This window comes from Somniosus microcephalus, chromosome 13 (assembly GCF_052327205.1).
Source record: "Somniosus microcephalus isolate GS21.2 chromosome 13, FLI_Smic_1.0, whole genome shotgun sequence".
Classification (NCBI taxonomy): domain Eukaryota; kingdom Metazoa; phylum Chordata; class Chondrichthyes; order Squaliformes; family Somniosidae; genus Somniosus; species Somniosus microcephalus.
The window spans coordinates 6,118,465-6,132,982 of NC_140999.1; the positions used below are offsets into that span (position 1 = coordinate 6,118,465).

Genomic DNA, 14,518 nt, shown 5'->3' on the forward strand with positions numbered 1-14,518 from the left:
ATGTTTGGCGCGGATGCGGGTAAGATGGCGGCGGTTGGCGCTAGCGGCCCTCAGCAGCAGCAGCCGCCGCAGCCCCAGGCACAGCCCCCGCCGCCGGCCCCCCAGCCCCAGCCGCCTCCTCCCCCCCAGCCGCCCCAGTACACGGACGCCTGGTACCTGGCGCTGCTGGGCTTCGCCGAGAGCTTCCGCACCGCCAGCCCGCCCAAGATCAAGCTGTGCGTGCACTGCCTGCAGGCCGTCTTCCAGTTCAAGCCGTCGCAGCGCGTCGAGGCCCGCACCCACCTGCAGCTCGGCAGCGTCCTCTACCACCACACCAAGAACACCGAGCAGGCCCGCTCGCACCTGGAGAAGGCGGTGAGCTTGGCTGGGGAGGAGGCTAGGCCGCACTACTGGCAGTGGGGCTCAGAGTTTACATGTATTTCTAAAGATAGTTTATTATGCTAGTAAGAAAGTCTTGCTGCAGTTGTGCAGGGCTGTGGTGAGATCACACCTGGAGCACCGTGCACAGTTTTGCCCCCCTTATCTGAGGAAGGATATACCTGCCTTAGAGGCGGTGCAACCAAGGTTCACTAGATTGATCCCTGGGATGAGAGGGCTGTTCTACAAGGAGAGATTGAGCCTATACTCTGGTATTTAGAGGAATGAGAGGTGATCTGATTGAAACATTCAAGATTCTGAAGGGAAATAACAACAGAAAATGCTGGAAAAACTCAGCAGGCCAGGCAACATCCGTGGAGAGAGAAATAGTGTCAATGTTTCGGGTCCAAACCCTTCGTCAAAATTCTGAAGGGACAGGCAGCACGGTGGCATAGTGGTTAGCACTGTTGCCTCACAGCGCCAGGGACCCGGGTTCAAATCCGGCCTCGGGTGACTGTCTGTGTGGAGTTTGCACATTCTCCCCGTGTTTGCGTGGGTTTCCTCCCACAGTCCAAAGATGTGCGGGTTAGGTTGATTGGCCATGATAAAAATTGGCCCTTAGTGTTAGGGGGGATTAAATACATGGGGTTACGGGAATAGGGCTTGGGTGGGATGGCTGTCGGTGTAGGGACCGGGTGCTAGGGTTTGGATGATCAGCCATGATCTCGTTGAATGGTGGAGCCGGCTCGAAGGGCCGAATGGCCTACTCCTGCTCCTATCTTCTATGTCTATGTCTATGATGGGGTAGATGGCTGGAGAGTCTAGAACTAGGGGAGCATAGTCTCAGGATAAGGATTAAAGAAAGAAAGACTTGTATTTCTATAGCGTCTTTCATGACCACCGGATGTCCCAAACGCTTTACAGTACTTTTTGAAATGTAGTCACTGTTGTAATGTAGGAAACGCGGCAACCAATTTGCGCACAGCAAGCTTCCACAGACGGCAAAATGGTAATGATCATCTGTTTTAGTGATGTTGATTGAGGGATAAATAATGGCCAAGACACCGGGGACAACTCTTCAAAATAATGCCATAAAGTCTTTTACGTCCATCTGAGAGCAGATGGGGCCTCGGTTTAACGTCTCATCTGAAAGACGGCACCTCCGACAGTGCAGCACTCCCTCAGCACTGCACTAGGGGTGTCAGCCTAGATTTTTGTGCTCGAGATGAGGGTGCTACCAACTGAGCCACGACTGACACCTGACATTCTACTCAATCTCTCCTCATAGGTTGTCCTATGAGGAGAGATTGGGCCTATACTCTCTGGAGTTTAGAAGAATGAGAAGTGATTTCATTGAAATGTATAAGATTCTGAGGGGGATTGACAGGCTGAGAGGTTGTTTCCCCTGGCTGGAGAGTCTAGAACTAGGTGACATAGTCTCAGGATAAGGGGTCGTCCATTTAAGACTGAGATGAGAAATTTCTTCACTCAGGGTTGTGAATCTTTGGAATTTTCTACCCCAGAGGGCTGTGGCTGCTCAGACGTTGAGTATATTCAAGGCTGAAATCGATAGATTTTTGGACTCTAGGGGAATCAAAGGATATGGAGATCGGGCGGGAAGGTGGATTTGAGGTAGAAGTTCAGCCATGATCTTATTGAATGGCGGAGCAGGCTCGACGGCCATATGGCCTACTCCTGCTCCTAATTCTTATGTGCTTATGTAGGAGGGAAGCCTTTACAATAGGAGACGGAGGCTGAGGGAGGGGGATAAACAGTCTGACTCTCTCTCCTCCACCCAGGACACTGGGCATCCCCAGGGCATCAAAGCAATGGCGGTTAGATTTCCCCACCACTATCACCACACTTCAGGAATGCTTAGATAAAAGAGGGTGCCAGCATAGAAGATCATTTTGTTATTACAATATAATAATAGATGTAGCAGTACAAATAAAATAGGGGTGGTGAAAGAAAGAAAGACTTGCATTTCTATAGCGCCTTTCCCAACCACCGGACGTCCCAAAGCACTTTACAGCCAATGAAGTACTTTTTGAAGTGTAATCACTGTTGTAATGTAGTAAATGCAACAGCCAATTTGCACACAGCAAGCTCCCAAACAGCAATGTGATAATGACCAGATAATCTGTTTTCTAGTGATGTTAATTGAAAGATAAATATTGGCCAGGACACCGGGGAGAACTCCCCCTGCTCTTCTTCGAAATAGTGTCATAGGATCTTTTACGGCCACCTGAGAGAGCAGATGAGACCTCGGTTTAATGTCTCATCCGATAGACGACACCTCCGACAGTGCAGCACTGCACTGGAGTGTCAGCCTGGATTAGGTGGGGAAACTGCAAATGCTGGAAATAAAATGCTGGGAAGGCACAGCAGATTCGGCAGCATCTGCAGAGGGAAAGATATTTGGGTTTGTAGTCCTTCTTTGGGATGAAGGGTGCACACCTGAAATGTCGTCATCTGCCTTTCCAATATTTTCTGTTTTAACTGATGTAACGTGCAATTAAAAAAGGAATATTGCACTTGCAGAGTGCCTTGTCACGCTCCAGTGTGCTCCACAGCCAATGAATTACTTGTTGAAATGCAGTCACTGTTGTCATGTCGGCAAAAACAGCAAGGTTGCGCAAACAGCGATGAGACGAATGATCAGTTAATTTGTATTTAACGGTGTTGATGGAGGGCTGACTGTTGACCAGGACACTGGGATAATTATTGTACCAACACAGATCAAAGGGAAAATAGAAAGTGTTATCGTCACCTGGAAAGAGAGATTAGCATTTCACTTAATTTGGAGATCTGTCGTCTCTAAAACCTTAATTTGGTTTTAGCCCTTCCAGATGCTGAGGTGTATTTCTAACGTTTTATATTGTAGCAACAAGTATGTTTGATGGTGAGGCGGGTAGATTTGAAGTGAAATGGTGTAGATCAGAGTAATAAGGCCTGTCAAGTTATAGTCAAAAGGGGTGAGACTTAGTTTAAAAATCTGATCTATTTTGATGCTTTTTTACATTAAACACAGCTCCATGTGTTTAGATTTGTTTGTGTCTCAGTTTTTGAACATATAAATGTCACTTCGAACTTTTCTGCAATTTGTTATTGTCCATGAAATCGTGTGTGTGTTAGTGTGTGTGTTAGTGTGTGTGTTAGTGTGTGTGTTAGTGTGTGTGTTAGTGTGTGTGTTAGTGTGTGTGTTAGTGTGTGTGTTAGTGTGTGTGTTAGTGTGTGTGTTAGTGTGTGTGTTAGTGTGTGTGTTAGTGTGTGTGTTAGTGTGTGTGTTAGTGTGTGTGTTAGTGTGTGTGTTAGTGTGTGTGTTAGTGTGTGTGTTAGTGTGTGTGTTAGTGTGTGTGTTAGTGTGTGTGTTAGTGTGTGTGTTAGTGTGTGTGTTAGTGTGTGTGTTAGTGTGTGTGTGTGTTAGTGTGTGTGTTAGTGTGTGTGTTAGTGTGTGTGTTAGTGTGTGTGTTAGTGTGTGTGTTAGTGTGTGTGTTAGTGTGTGTGTTAGTGTGTGTGTGTTAGTGTGTGTGTTAGTGTGTGTGTGTTAGTGTGTGTGTGTTAGTGTGTGTGTGTTAGAGTGTGTTAGAGTGTGTGTTAGAGTGTGTGTTAGAGTGTGTGTTAGAGTGTGTGTTAGAGTGTGTGTTAGAGTGTGTGTTAGAGTGTGTGTTAGAGTGTGTGTGTTAGAGTGTGTGTGTTAGAGTGTGTGTGTTAGAGTGTGTGTGTTAGAGTGTGTGTGTTAGAGTGTGTGTGTTAGAGTGTGTGTGTTAGAGTGTGTGTGTTAGAGTGTGTGTGTTAGAGTGTGTGTGTTAGAGTGTGTGTGTTAGAGTGTGTGTGTTAGAGTGTGTGTGTTAGAGTGTGTGTGTTAGAGTGTGTGTGTTAGAGTGTGTGTGTTAGAGTGTGTGTGTTAGAGTGTGTGTGTTAGAGTGTGTGTGTTAGAGTGTGTGTGTTAGAGTGTGTGTGTTAGAGTGTGTGTGTTAGAGTGTGTGTGTTAGAGTGTGTGTGTTAGAGTGTGTGTGTTAGAGTGTGTGTGTTAGAGTGTGTGTGTTAGAGTGTGTGTGTTAGAGTGTGTGTGTTAGAGTGTGTGTGTTAGAGTGTGTGTGTTAGAGTGTGTGTGTTAGAGTGTGTGTGTTAGAGTGTGTGTGTTAGAGTGTGTGTGTTAGAGTGTGTGTGTTAGAGTGTGTGTGTTAGAGTGTGTGTGTTAGAGTGTGTGTGTTAGAGTGTGTGTGTTAGAGTGTGTGTGTTAGAGTGTGTGTGTTAGAGTGTGTGTGTTAGAGTGTGTGTGTTAGAGTGTGTGTGTTAGAGTGTGTGTGTTAGAGTGTGTGTGTTAGAGTGTGTGTGTTAGAGTGTGTGTGTTAGAGTGTGTGTGTTAGAGTGTGTGTGTTAGAGTGTGTGTGTTAGAGTGTGTGTGTTAGAGTGTGTGTGTTAGAGTGTGTGTGTTAGAGTGTGTGTGTTAGAGTGTGTGTGTTAGAGTGTGTGTGTTAGAGTGTGTGTGTTAGAGTGTGTGTGTTAGAGTGTGTGTGTGTTAGAGTGTGTGTGTTAGAGTGTGTGTGTTAGAGTGTGTGTGTGTTAGAGTGTGTGTGTTAGAGTGTGTGTGTTAGAGTGTGTGTGTTAGAGTGTGTGTGTTAGAGTGTGTGTGTTAGAGTGTGTGTGTTAGAGTGTGTGTGTTAGAGTGTGTGTGTGTGTGTGTGTGTGAGTGTGTGTGTGTGTGAGTGTGTGAGTGTGTGTGTGTGTGTGAGTGTGTGTGTGAGTGTTAGGTATCCGGTATCCAATTAGTCCCACCCCCTGTTCTTTCTCCATTGCCCTGCCAGGCAGGGATGCTATATAAGTGGAGATTGCAGGAATAGATTCTCTGATATATTTATTGTAACAGGGTCATAAAAAATGAGGCACAACACAACAGCGAGTGAGGACCAGGAAGTAACTGTTACAAAATGGAAAAGGCTGGCGACACTCAGCAAGTCAGGCTAATCCTAGGAGAAGGAGATAATTTATACCTAAAACGTCTCCCAACGGATGCTGCCTGACCTGCCGAGTGTCTCCAGGGTTTTCTGTTTTTATTTCAGATTTCAAGATTCTGCAGTATTTTGCCTTTTGAACAAAGAACAAGTATTCGGTGAGGGACAGGAAGATATCGCGCTTTACCAGCTTCTGAAGTGTGGCTGCGATGTGGGTTTATGGTAATTTGGAAAAGGGTGGGAGGGGAGATGCTGTTTTGATGAAGTACCAGAAAATAATACTTCTATTTCTATGGTGCTTTATCACACTGAAATGTCTCAAAGTACTTCATAGCGTTCATTAGTTTGAAGTGTGGGGACTTTTGTGTGGGCGAATGTGACAGCTATTCTGTGGCAGTGAAAGAAAGACAGACTTGCATTTCTGCAGCGCCTTTCACAACCTCCAGACATCCCAAAGCGATTTACAGCCAATGAAGTACTTTTTGAAGTGTAGTCACTGTTGTAATGTGGGAAATACGGCAGCCAATTTGCACACAGCAAGCTCCCACAACAGAAATGTGATCATGACCATGATAATCTGTTTTAGCGATGTTGGTTGAGGGATAAATATTGGCCCCAGGACACCGGGGAGAACTCCCTTGCTCCTCTTCGAAATAGTGTCATGGGAACTTTTACGTCCACCTGAGAGAGCAGACGGGGCCTCGGTTTAACGTCTCGTGCTGGGATCAACCCCCAGTTAATCTGTCTTTTGGTGTGATTGAGGGAGGAATGTTGGACAGGACGCAGAGAGCTCCCTGTTCTTTGAATAGTGCTCCAGGACCTGAAACACTGGGACAGCACCTCATTTTATTCGGAGCAAAGCAATCATCTGTCCCACCTAAACCGTACCTGTGTGAGATTTAGTTCATTGGCAGTGTAGCACCTTGGAGCTTCCTTGGGGGCAAGTTAAGTCGCTGTGTCACTGCTAATTATTTCTAAGCTCCTGGGCAATATGTATGATCGGATCAGTGTGGTATAAGCAGTTGAACTGCCCATCCTTGTTCTGCTGGTACCTAGAGATGCTGTGTTGGTTTCTCTTATTCCTGCCTGAAGTCATTTGTGCCAATTGACATTGACAGCAAAGTGATCTACTTTCCCAAGAGATAGATTGTCAATTGCATCATTGTAATTTTAACCTGTGATTTTAATCCCTGAATGGGGCACTGTTGGGAACAGGAAGTCTAGACAATAGTAATCATTCATGCAATCATTTTCTCCAGTGCTTGGAGACAAGAGGATGGGTTAATGCCCCATCCATATACGTATAATAAATTCTAATTAATTTACATAAATTTTGAACCAAGCCTTTTCTAGTAATAGGTCTTTAATTTGAGCCCTGCGCTGATTTAAACTTAAAGAACTGTGTTAGACACTCGGATATGTAATTAAGTAAGCGGCAAACTTTTTAAAATATGTACAAAGGATTTAATACCAACTGTGTTGTGGAAGAGCAACTTCTTATGAAGTCCTGTCAGGCGGTAGAGTTTTAAACAATGGAGAAGGTGTCTGAGAATATATCCCTATTAAAGAGCATCCACCTGTCCATCCAGACAGCTGTTTGGGACCTGAGGTAGGGGTGAGTAAAGAGAGAAGTAAGAATTGAATCAGTGGAGAGAGGGTGATATTTGTTTGGGTGGTGTTGGCTATTACAGGTGAAGTGGCTTGTTTTGCAGCAACTGGATTATAACTTGTCAGGGTGTTGAATCATAGAATAGTACAGCACAGAAGGAGGCCATTCGGCCCATCGAGTCTGCGCCGGCTCTTTCGAAGAGCAATCCAGTCAGTCCCGCTCTTTCCCCATAGCCCTGCAATTTTTTCTCCTTCAAGCATTTATCCAATTCCCTTCTGAAATCTACAATTGAATCTGTATCCACCGCCCTATCAGGCAGCGCATTCCAAATCCTCACCACTCGCTGCGTAAAAGTTTCTCCTCCTGCTGCCTCTCTTTTTGCCAACCACCTTAAATCTGTCGCCTCTGGTTCTCGACCCTTCAACCATTGGAAACGGTTTCTCTTTAGTTGCTCTATTTAAACCCTTCCTGATTTTTAAACACCTCGATCAAATTTCCTCTTGGCCTTCTCTGTTTAAAGGAGAACCGCGCCAGCTTCTCCAGTCCGTCTGTGTAATTGTAATCCCTCATCCCGGAAGCATTCTCGTAAATCTCTCCTGTGCCCTCTCCAAAGTCGCCTTCCTCCCTGAAGTGTGGTGCCCAGGAATGGGTGCAATATTCCAGCTGGGGCCGACCTAGTGTTTTACATAGGTTTAGCATAAGTTCCTGGCTTTTCTACTCTCTGCATTTATAGATTTATAAAGTGTTGGTCAAGCTTATAGAATGTAATAAATTGAAACAGAAAGGAAGAATCCTTACTTACCATAAACATTCCAAAGCGCTTCGCGCGCAGAAATAAATTACGTGGGTAAAAGCAGCATCCATTTCCATGCACGGCAAGATCCCATAAACAGTGAGGTGAATGACCAATTAATCTGTCCTTATTGGTGGTGTTTGAGGGAGGGGTAAATGTTAGCCAGGGCATCATTGGTCCACCGAAGCAGGCAGACAGGGTCCCGTTTTAACGTCTCATTCGAAGGAAGGCATCTCCGACAATGTAGCACTCCCTCAGTACTGCATTGGGATGCGTCGGCCTGCGTTATGTGCTGCTGACATCTTGGGCTATTTTCTGACTCTAGCACCACTAAGCCAAACTGACATTTGTAGAGTACGACGAGAGGAATAAAAGCCCAGGCGGAAAAATTGAGGCACAGCCGAGATGAACAATGAGAGCGGGGACCAGGAAGTAAACAAATACTTTGTCTTTAACAAGGGATATCTGAGAGAGCCAGCTTCTGACGTGCGATTGTGGTGATTGGGGAGAGGTGTAATTTTAAGGAAGATTGGAAAAAAAACGCTGCCCCATGGTAAATGTATGAGGTATATATTTTCTTTGCATTCTTGTGTCCTCACAGTGCCATCCATTATCACTAGCTGGGTGCTCCGGCAGTTCCAGCCCACTGCTTTGCAACATTTGGTAAGCAAGTTTGTGAGTGGCCTAAGGAGTCTCTCTCAATTTCTTTCATGTGGGGAAATACCAGGTCTCCCCCATACTGACCACAGCGGAGAGCTGTAGCTTGCTGTGAGGCTTGATTGTGAACCAGCAGCTCACAGCACAGAGTGCTGGAGCTACTGCACACTGTACCCCAATTTTATTTTGCCTTCCTACCGACTGTTAGGACTATTCTTTGGTCTTGTGTTTTAATCGATTGTCTCTCCGCTTTAGCATCTGCTGTTCTGTGAAGCGACAGCTCAGCGCATAGAATCGCTGTTTTATTGCTTGAGGTATCTGGGGGCTGAGTTCTCCCGGTTTGATATCTTTACATATTTCTTAAGGCTAAAGGGAAGGGATATGGGGAGAAAGCAGGGACAGGGCACTGAATTTGGATGATCAGCCATGATCTCATTAACATAGAAACATAGAAGATAGGAGCAGGAGTAGGCCATCCGGCCCCTCGCGTCTGCTCCACCATTGAATGGCGGAGCAGGCTCGAGGGGCCGAACGGCCTACTCCTGCTCCTATCTTCCCGTGACATTTATCCCCTGTCTGTGGTGTATGATTGAGTTCCTTTTCCGAGCATCTTTTATAAAGCTGTCAAGGTATGTGTTGGAAAATTTGAGGCTGATTGTTAATGATTATGCACAATTTTATCTTAAAAGCATCTGTATTGTACCAGCCAACGATGAGGTTTGGAACTATCGTGCTGTAGTGTGTTGTCCAGTTCCGTAGATGTTCTGTGTTCCGCAGGCATAATTGCTCCATCACTTTGTGGTTTCTGAATTTCAAAAGAGTCTAATGTTGTCTGGGTGGTTGGTGTGACATTGGGGGTGCAGATCCTGACTAGCTTTCCTGTATTTGTTGCAGTTGTACCAAGTTCCTTATCAGTGACCTGGTCAATGTGGGTCAGCAGGAAAGCAAAATAAAATCGGGCTAGAGTATGCAGTGTACTGAAGCTCCAGCACTCTGTGCAGCACGGTGACATAGTGGTTAGCACTGTTGCCTCACAGCGCCAGGGACCCGGGTTCAAATCCGGCCTCGGGTGACTGTCTGTGTGGAGTTTGCACATTCTCCCCGTGTTTGCGTGGGTTTCCTCCGGGTGCTCCGGTTTCCTCCCACAGTCCAAAGATGTGCGGGTTAGGTTGATAGGCCATGATAAAAAAAAATTGACCCTTAGTGTTAGGGGGGATTAAATACGTGGGGTTACGCGGATAGGGCTTGGGTGGGATGGCTGTCGGTGTAGGGACCGGGTGCTAGGGTTTGGATGATCAGCCATGATCTCGTTGAATGGCGGAGCAGGCTCGAAGGGCCGAATGGCCTACTCCTGCTCCTGTCTTCTATGTTTCTATGAGCTGCTGGTTGTCGTGTAGGATTTGTTGTATGTTTTGACATCGGCAGCGTGCGTGTTCATTTTTTTTCTTTCCTCTTATCGTTCTCCTTTAACTGAGCGCAGCGATCCCACATTAGTATGGTTCCATACCAGCAGCAACCTTCCAGTACCAAGTAGACGTTCTCATCTACATGCTGCCCCTCGACGACATCATCCGAAAACAGAGCGTCAGTTTCCACATGTACACGAATGACACCCAGCCCTACCTCGCCACCACTTCTCTCGACCCCTCCACTGTCTCTAAATTGTCAGACCACTTGTCCAACATCCAGTCTTGAGCATCCCTGATTTTAATCGCTCCACCATTGGTGGCCGTGCCTTCAGCTGCCGAGGCCCTAAGCTCAGGAATTCCTCCCTAAACCCCTCCGCCTCTCTCTTCTCCTTTAAGACGCTCCTTAAAACCGACCTCTTTATCTGCCCTAGTTTCTCCTTCTGTGGCTCGGTGTCAAATTTTATTTGATAACGCTCCTGTGCAGCACCTTGGGACGTTACCACGTTAAAGATGCTTTACAAAGGCAAGTTGTTGTTGTGTGAGAGAGCTGGGACACTGAGTGTTGTCGGGCTATTTGACAAGGGTGGAGCGAGAATTGGGGAGTGGATCACAAATAGTATCTGGCCTCACCTTGAAGTCTACGAATGGGCATTTCCACCAGGAAGTGATCCGGAGTGGTAGCCCTGACTGATCTATTTCCCCTTTTAATCTGGGGGCAGTGTGAGTGAGACCAGTTGTGGTACTTCACTGGTGTCTTGGTTGCGATTGTGCCTGTCTGCTCAGATCAGGGACTGAACCCGGTCTGTGCGGCTGGGTGTTACACCCCACAGTACACTTATTGACCTATCGGACTGGAGTTTGTAGTTTAATCTCCTTGTGTTTCGATGGCGAGCTTCTGTTTCTTTGTAATAGTTTGTTTCCAGTCTGCTGATCAGAGTCCCTTTCACAGTCTCGTCAGAATTTTGTAATTTGAAGTTAGTTTCTGTTTGTTGGTATGTGACTTTCTGCTGGGTTTCGGTTTATAGCTTGTGGTTTGTGTTTACGGGATATAAAGTTTGCAAAATGTAAAATGTACTGCTTTGGGTGGCTGTTGGTGCACGTTGCGATGGTAAGTGGAAGTGCTACAACACTTTCAGAAGTGGGAAACGATGGGTTATGATACGGCACACCGCAATTTAGCATTAATGTTGAGTCCATATTATACATGGCAGAATATTACCGAGACAGAATCCAAACACTAGGGAGTTAAATATACTTTAAAAACTTTTGTTTAAGCTCTATCTAGCGTACAGGAATGCTGTCTGATGGGTAGCAAATTATTGACACTTCAAATTTTTTCAAGTTAAAGCTGCAGTCGCTGTAACGGGTGCAGTGTCTTGTGGTGTCGTAAATGTTTCTTTGAAAGATAGCTATCACGTGTTGCCTGCTCCTTAGCTGCTTTGCGAATTACTATGACCAACCTGTTAGAGAGACAACCTTCCAGGCAAAATGTTAGCTGGTTTGCAGACTCCACCCTTGTTCCTAGAGCAGTATTTTGTTTAATTTAATTTGCGCTCCGGATGTTGGTGATGCTGGCAAGGCTCCATTTTGAATGCCATCCCTGGCTGCCCTGAGATGGTGGTGGTGGGTTTTCTGCTTGAGCCGCTGCAGTCCTTGAGCCGGTGGTGCTCCCGCAATGGTGTTGGGTACCAAATTCCAATAGTTTGATCCAGCGGCAAAGAAGGACTGGCATCTGTCGGCATCTTGGTCACGAGTCCTCTTTCAGCCAACGCCAGTTAGTTTACCGTTCCTCTCGTTGCTGCTTCTGCGATCTTGCGGTGTGTGAAATTGCTGTTGGTTTGGCTACACGTGATGGAATGGTGCCGGTGGAGCGAGAAGCCAGCAGTTTTTTGCCGTGTACCACAGAGTGACGGTGAGGCGAGTGAGCTGCTTCGGCCTTGATCGAACTAATTGGGTAACTCATCTGCAAGCCAATCAATAGAAAAATCAGAAATAAAATCAGAAAAAGCTGGAAATACACATTAGGTCCTTCAGTTTTGGCTGGAGGCCTGCTCCCTAAACGTTGTCCTGTCTTTTATTTCTTTACACCTTTATGGACATGCTGGTATTTTCAGCAATTCCTGTTTTTATTTTTGAACGAGAATATTTCCTAGATTTCAACACATTGGGAATAGTTTTCAAGGGTTTTAATCCTGGATGAATGCACAGCCGTGAGCTTGTTACTGCCATTAGGTTATGGCTGAAGTGTTCTCTTTTTCCCTACAGTACTTAGTGTTCGCACCATGGCCTCGCCCTCTCCCTATCTCGGTAACCTCCTCCAGCCCTACAACCCTCCGAGATCTCTGCACTCCTCCAATTCTGGCCTCTTGCGCGTCACCAATTTTCATCACCCCACCGTTGGCGGCCGTGCCTTCAGCTAAACTCTAGAATTCCCTCTCTAAGCCTCTCCGCCGCTCTATGTCTCTCTTCCTTGTTCTCGCTCTTTTAAGACGCTCCTTAAAACTTACCTCGTTGACCAAGCTTTTGATCTCCTGTCCTCATCTCTCCTTATGTGGCTCGGTGTCAATATTTGTTTGAGAACGCTCTTGTGAAGCGCCTTGGGACGTTTTACTACTTTAAAGGCGCTGTATAAATACAAGTTGTTTATTCTATATCCATGCCTGCTTATGCTGTATCAGTGCATGTAATCCTTCTGATTTGATGTTGGATGTTCTAACCAAGGACTCTGAAAGGCCCATGGGCAGAGTGAAACTGTTCACTGCTGGTTTACTTTTTTTTAAAAATTCATTCACGGGATGTGGGCGTCGCTGGCAAGGCCGGCATTTATTGCCCATCCCTATTGCCCTCGAGAAGGTGGTGGTGAGCCGCCTTCTTGAACCGCTGCAGTCCGTGTGTGGAAGGTGCTCCCACAGTGCTGTTAGAGAGGGAGTTCTAGGAATTTGACCCAGCAACGCTGAAGGAACGGCTGATATATTTCCAAGTCAGGATGGTGTGTGACTTGGAGCTGGTGGTGTTTCTGTGCGCCTGCTGCCCTTGTCCTTCTAGGTGGAAGAGGTCGCGGGTTTGGGAGGTGCTGCCGAAGAAGCCTTGGCGAGTTGCTGCAGTGCAACTTGTAGATGGTACACACTGCAGCCACGGTGCGCCGGTGGTGGAGGGAGTGAATGTTTAAGGTGGTGGATGGGGTGCCAATCAAGCGGGCTGCTTTGTCCTGGATGGTGTCGAGCTTCTTGAGTGTTGGAGCTGCACTCCTTTTCCGGTGGAGCGTTCCAGATTCCGACAACTCCCCGAGTGAAAACATTTCTCCTCGTCTTCCCTCTCGATCTTTTGTCAATGATTTTGAATCTATGACCTCTGGTTATTGACCCACTCGCCAGAGGGAATAGTTTTTCTCTCTCTACTATTTCAAAACTTCTCATCATCTTGAAAACCTCTCTTAGGTCACCTCTTAACCTTCTCTGTACCAAGGAGAACAGTCCAAACTTTTCCAACCTCCTCATAACTGAAGTCCCTCATCCCTGGGAACATCCTGGGAAACCTCCTCTGGACCCTTTCTAAGGCCTTGACATCGTTCCTGAAGTGTGGGGCCCAGAATCTCTCTAGCTTATGAACCAAGTTGAAGCAGTGGTAATGATCAATGTTCCCCCTAAGGTGCGCGGCCGCGCATCAATCGCGAGGTCCCGCGCAGGCTGCTTGCCAGCCGCTGCCGCTGGAAGGGATACCGCGCATCGCGACCGCGCAGCTAATTTAAAGGGCCCGCGCAGGGAAAAAAAAAATTAGAGGAAACACTGGTGACGGTTGTCCCGGCATGTGTTCTTTAAAAACCTGGGTGAAGTTCCAGGCGCAGGGCATCAACAAGTTTATGTAGAAAAGTACAAGACTGAAAAAGAGTCTGACGTGTAAGTGGTCGAACTCAACCTAAGGTTGAAAAGATGAGATAAATCAGGAAGTAATGATTAGGCAGCGACAAGGTTGGGTTTTCAAATAATGAAGATGTTGGTGAGGATGATACCCGGACTCTAAGGGTTAAATTAAGCGGAGAGGTTGCACAAACTAGGGCTGTTTTCCCTGGAATTTAGAAGGTTATTTGGTCGAAGTTTTTAAGCTGTTATGGGGAACAGATAGGGTAGACAGAGAGAAAGTATTAACGCTGGTTGGGGAGTCTAGGACTAGGGGGCACAGTCTAAAAATTAGAGCCAGACCTTTCAGGAGTGAAATTAGGAAACACTTCTACACACAAAGGGTGGTAGAAGTTTGGAACTCTCCTGCAAACGGCAATTGATGCTAGATCAATTAATTTTAAATCAGAGAGTGATAGATTTTTGTTAACCAAAGCTCTTAAGGGATACGGGCCAAAGGTGGGTATATGGAGTTAGGTAGCAGATCAGCCATGATTTCATTGAATGGCAGAACAGGCTATATGGCCTACTGCTGTTCCTAAAGTAAAAGTTTCATTCATCGGTATAAAGTACTGTTGCTGAAGAGAATCAGTTGTGGAGTGGGTTTGGTGTTAAGCTCTCTTTTTTGTTAGAAAATGGATTTAACTGAACTCAGTAAAACCAATGTGACTAATTGTTTTTTCCTTCTCTTCCAGTGGTTAATATCCCAACAAGTATCCTTTTTTTTTCCAAAATACATGCATGTGAGCAGCTACTAGCCAATTGCAGTGGCTTGTGTGAAGAGGAACGTTCTTTCGTAGTGTTGCTGCTGTTATTTCTTGCTAATCAACTGCAGGTTA

At 46.2% G+C, this 14,518-nt stretch overlaps 1 protein-coding gene across 1 annotated transcript in view; it reads left to right on the forward strand.

The window, feature by feature from the left end:
- mau2 (MAU2 sister chromatid cohesion factor) overlaps positions 1 to 14,518 on the forward strand; it is a 75,892-nt gene continuing 61,374 nt past the window's right edge. Inside the window, exons 1-2 of the mRNA XM_086004404.1 lie at positions 1 to 354; positions 14,375 to 14,392. Coding sequence (XP_085860530.1) covers positions 1 to 354; positions 14,375 to 14,392 — 372 coding nt within the window. The remainder of the gene's footprint in view (positions 355 to 14,374; positions 14,393 to 14,518) is intronic.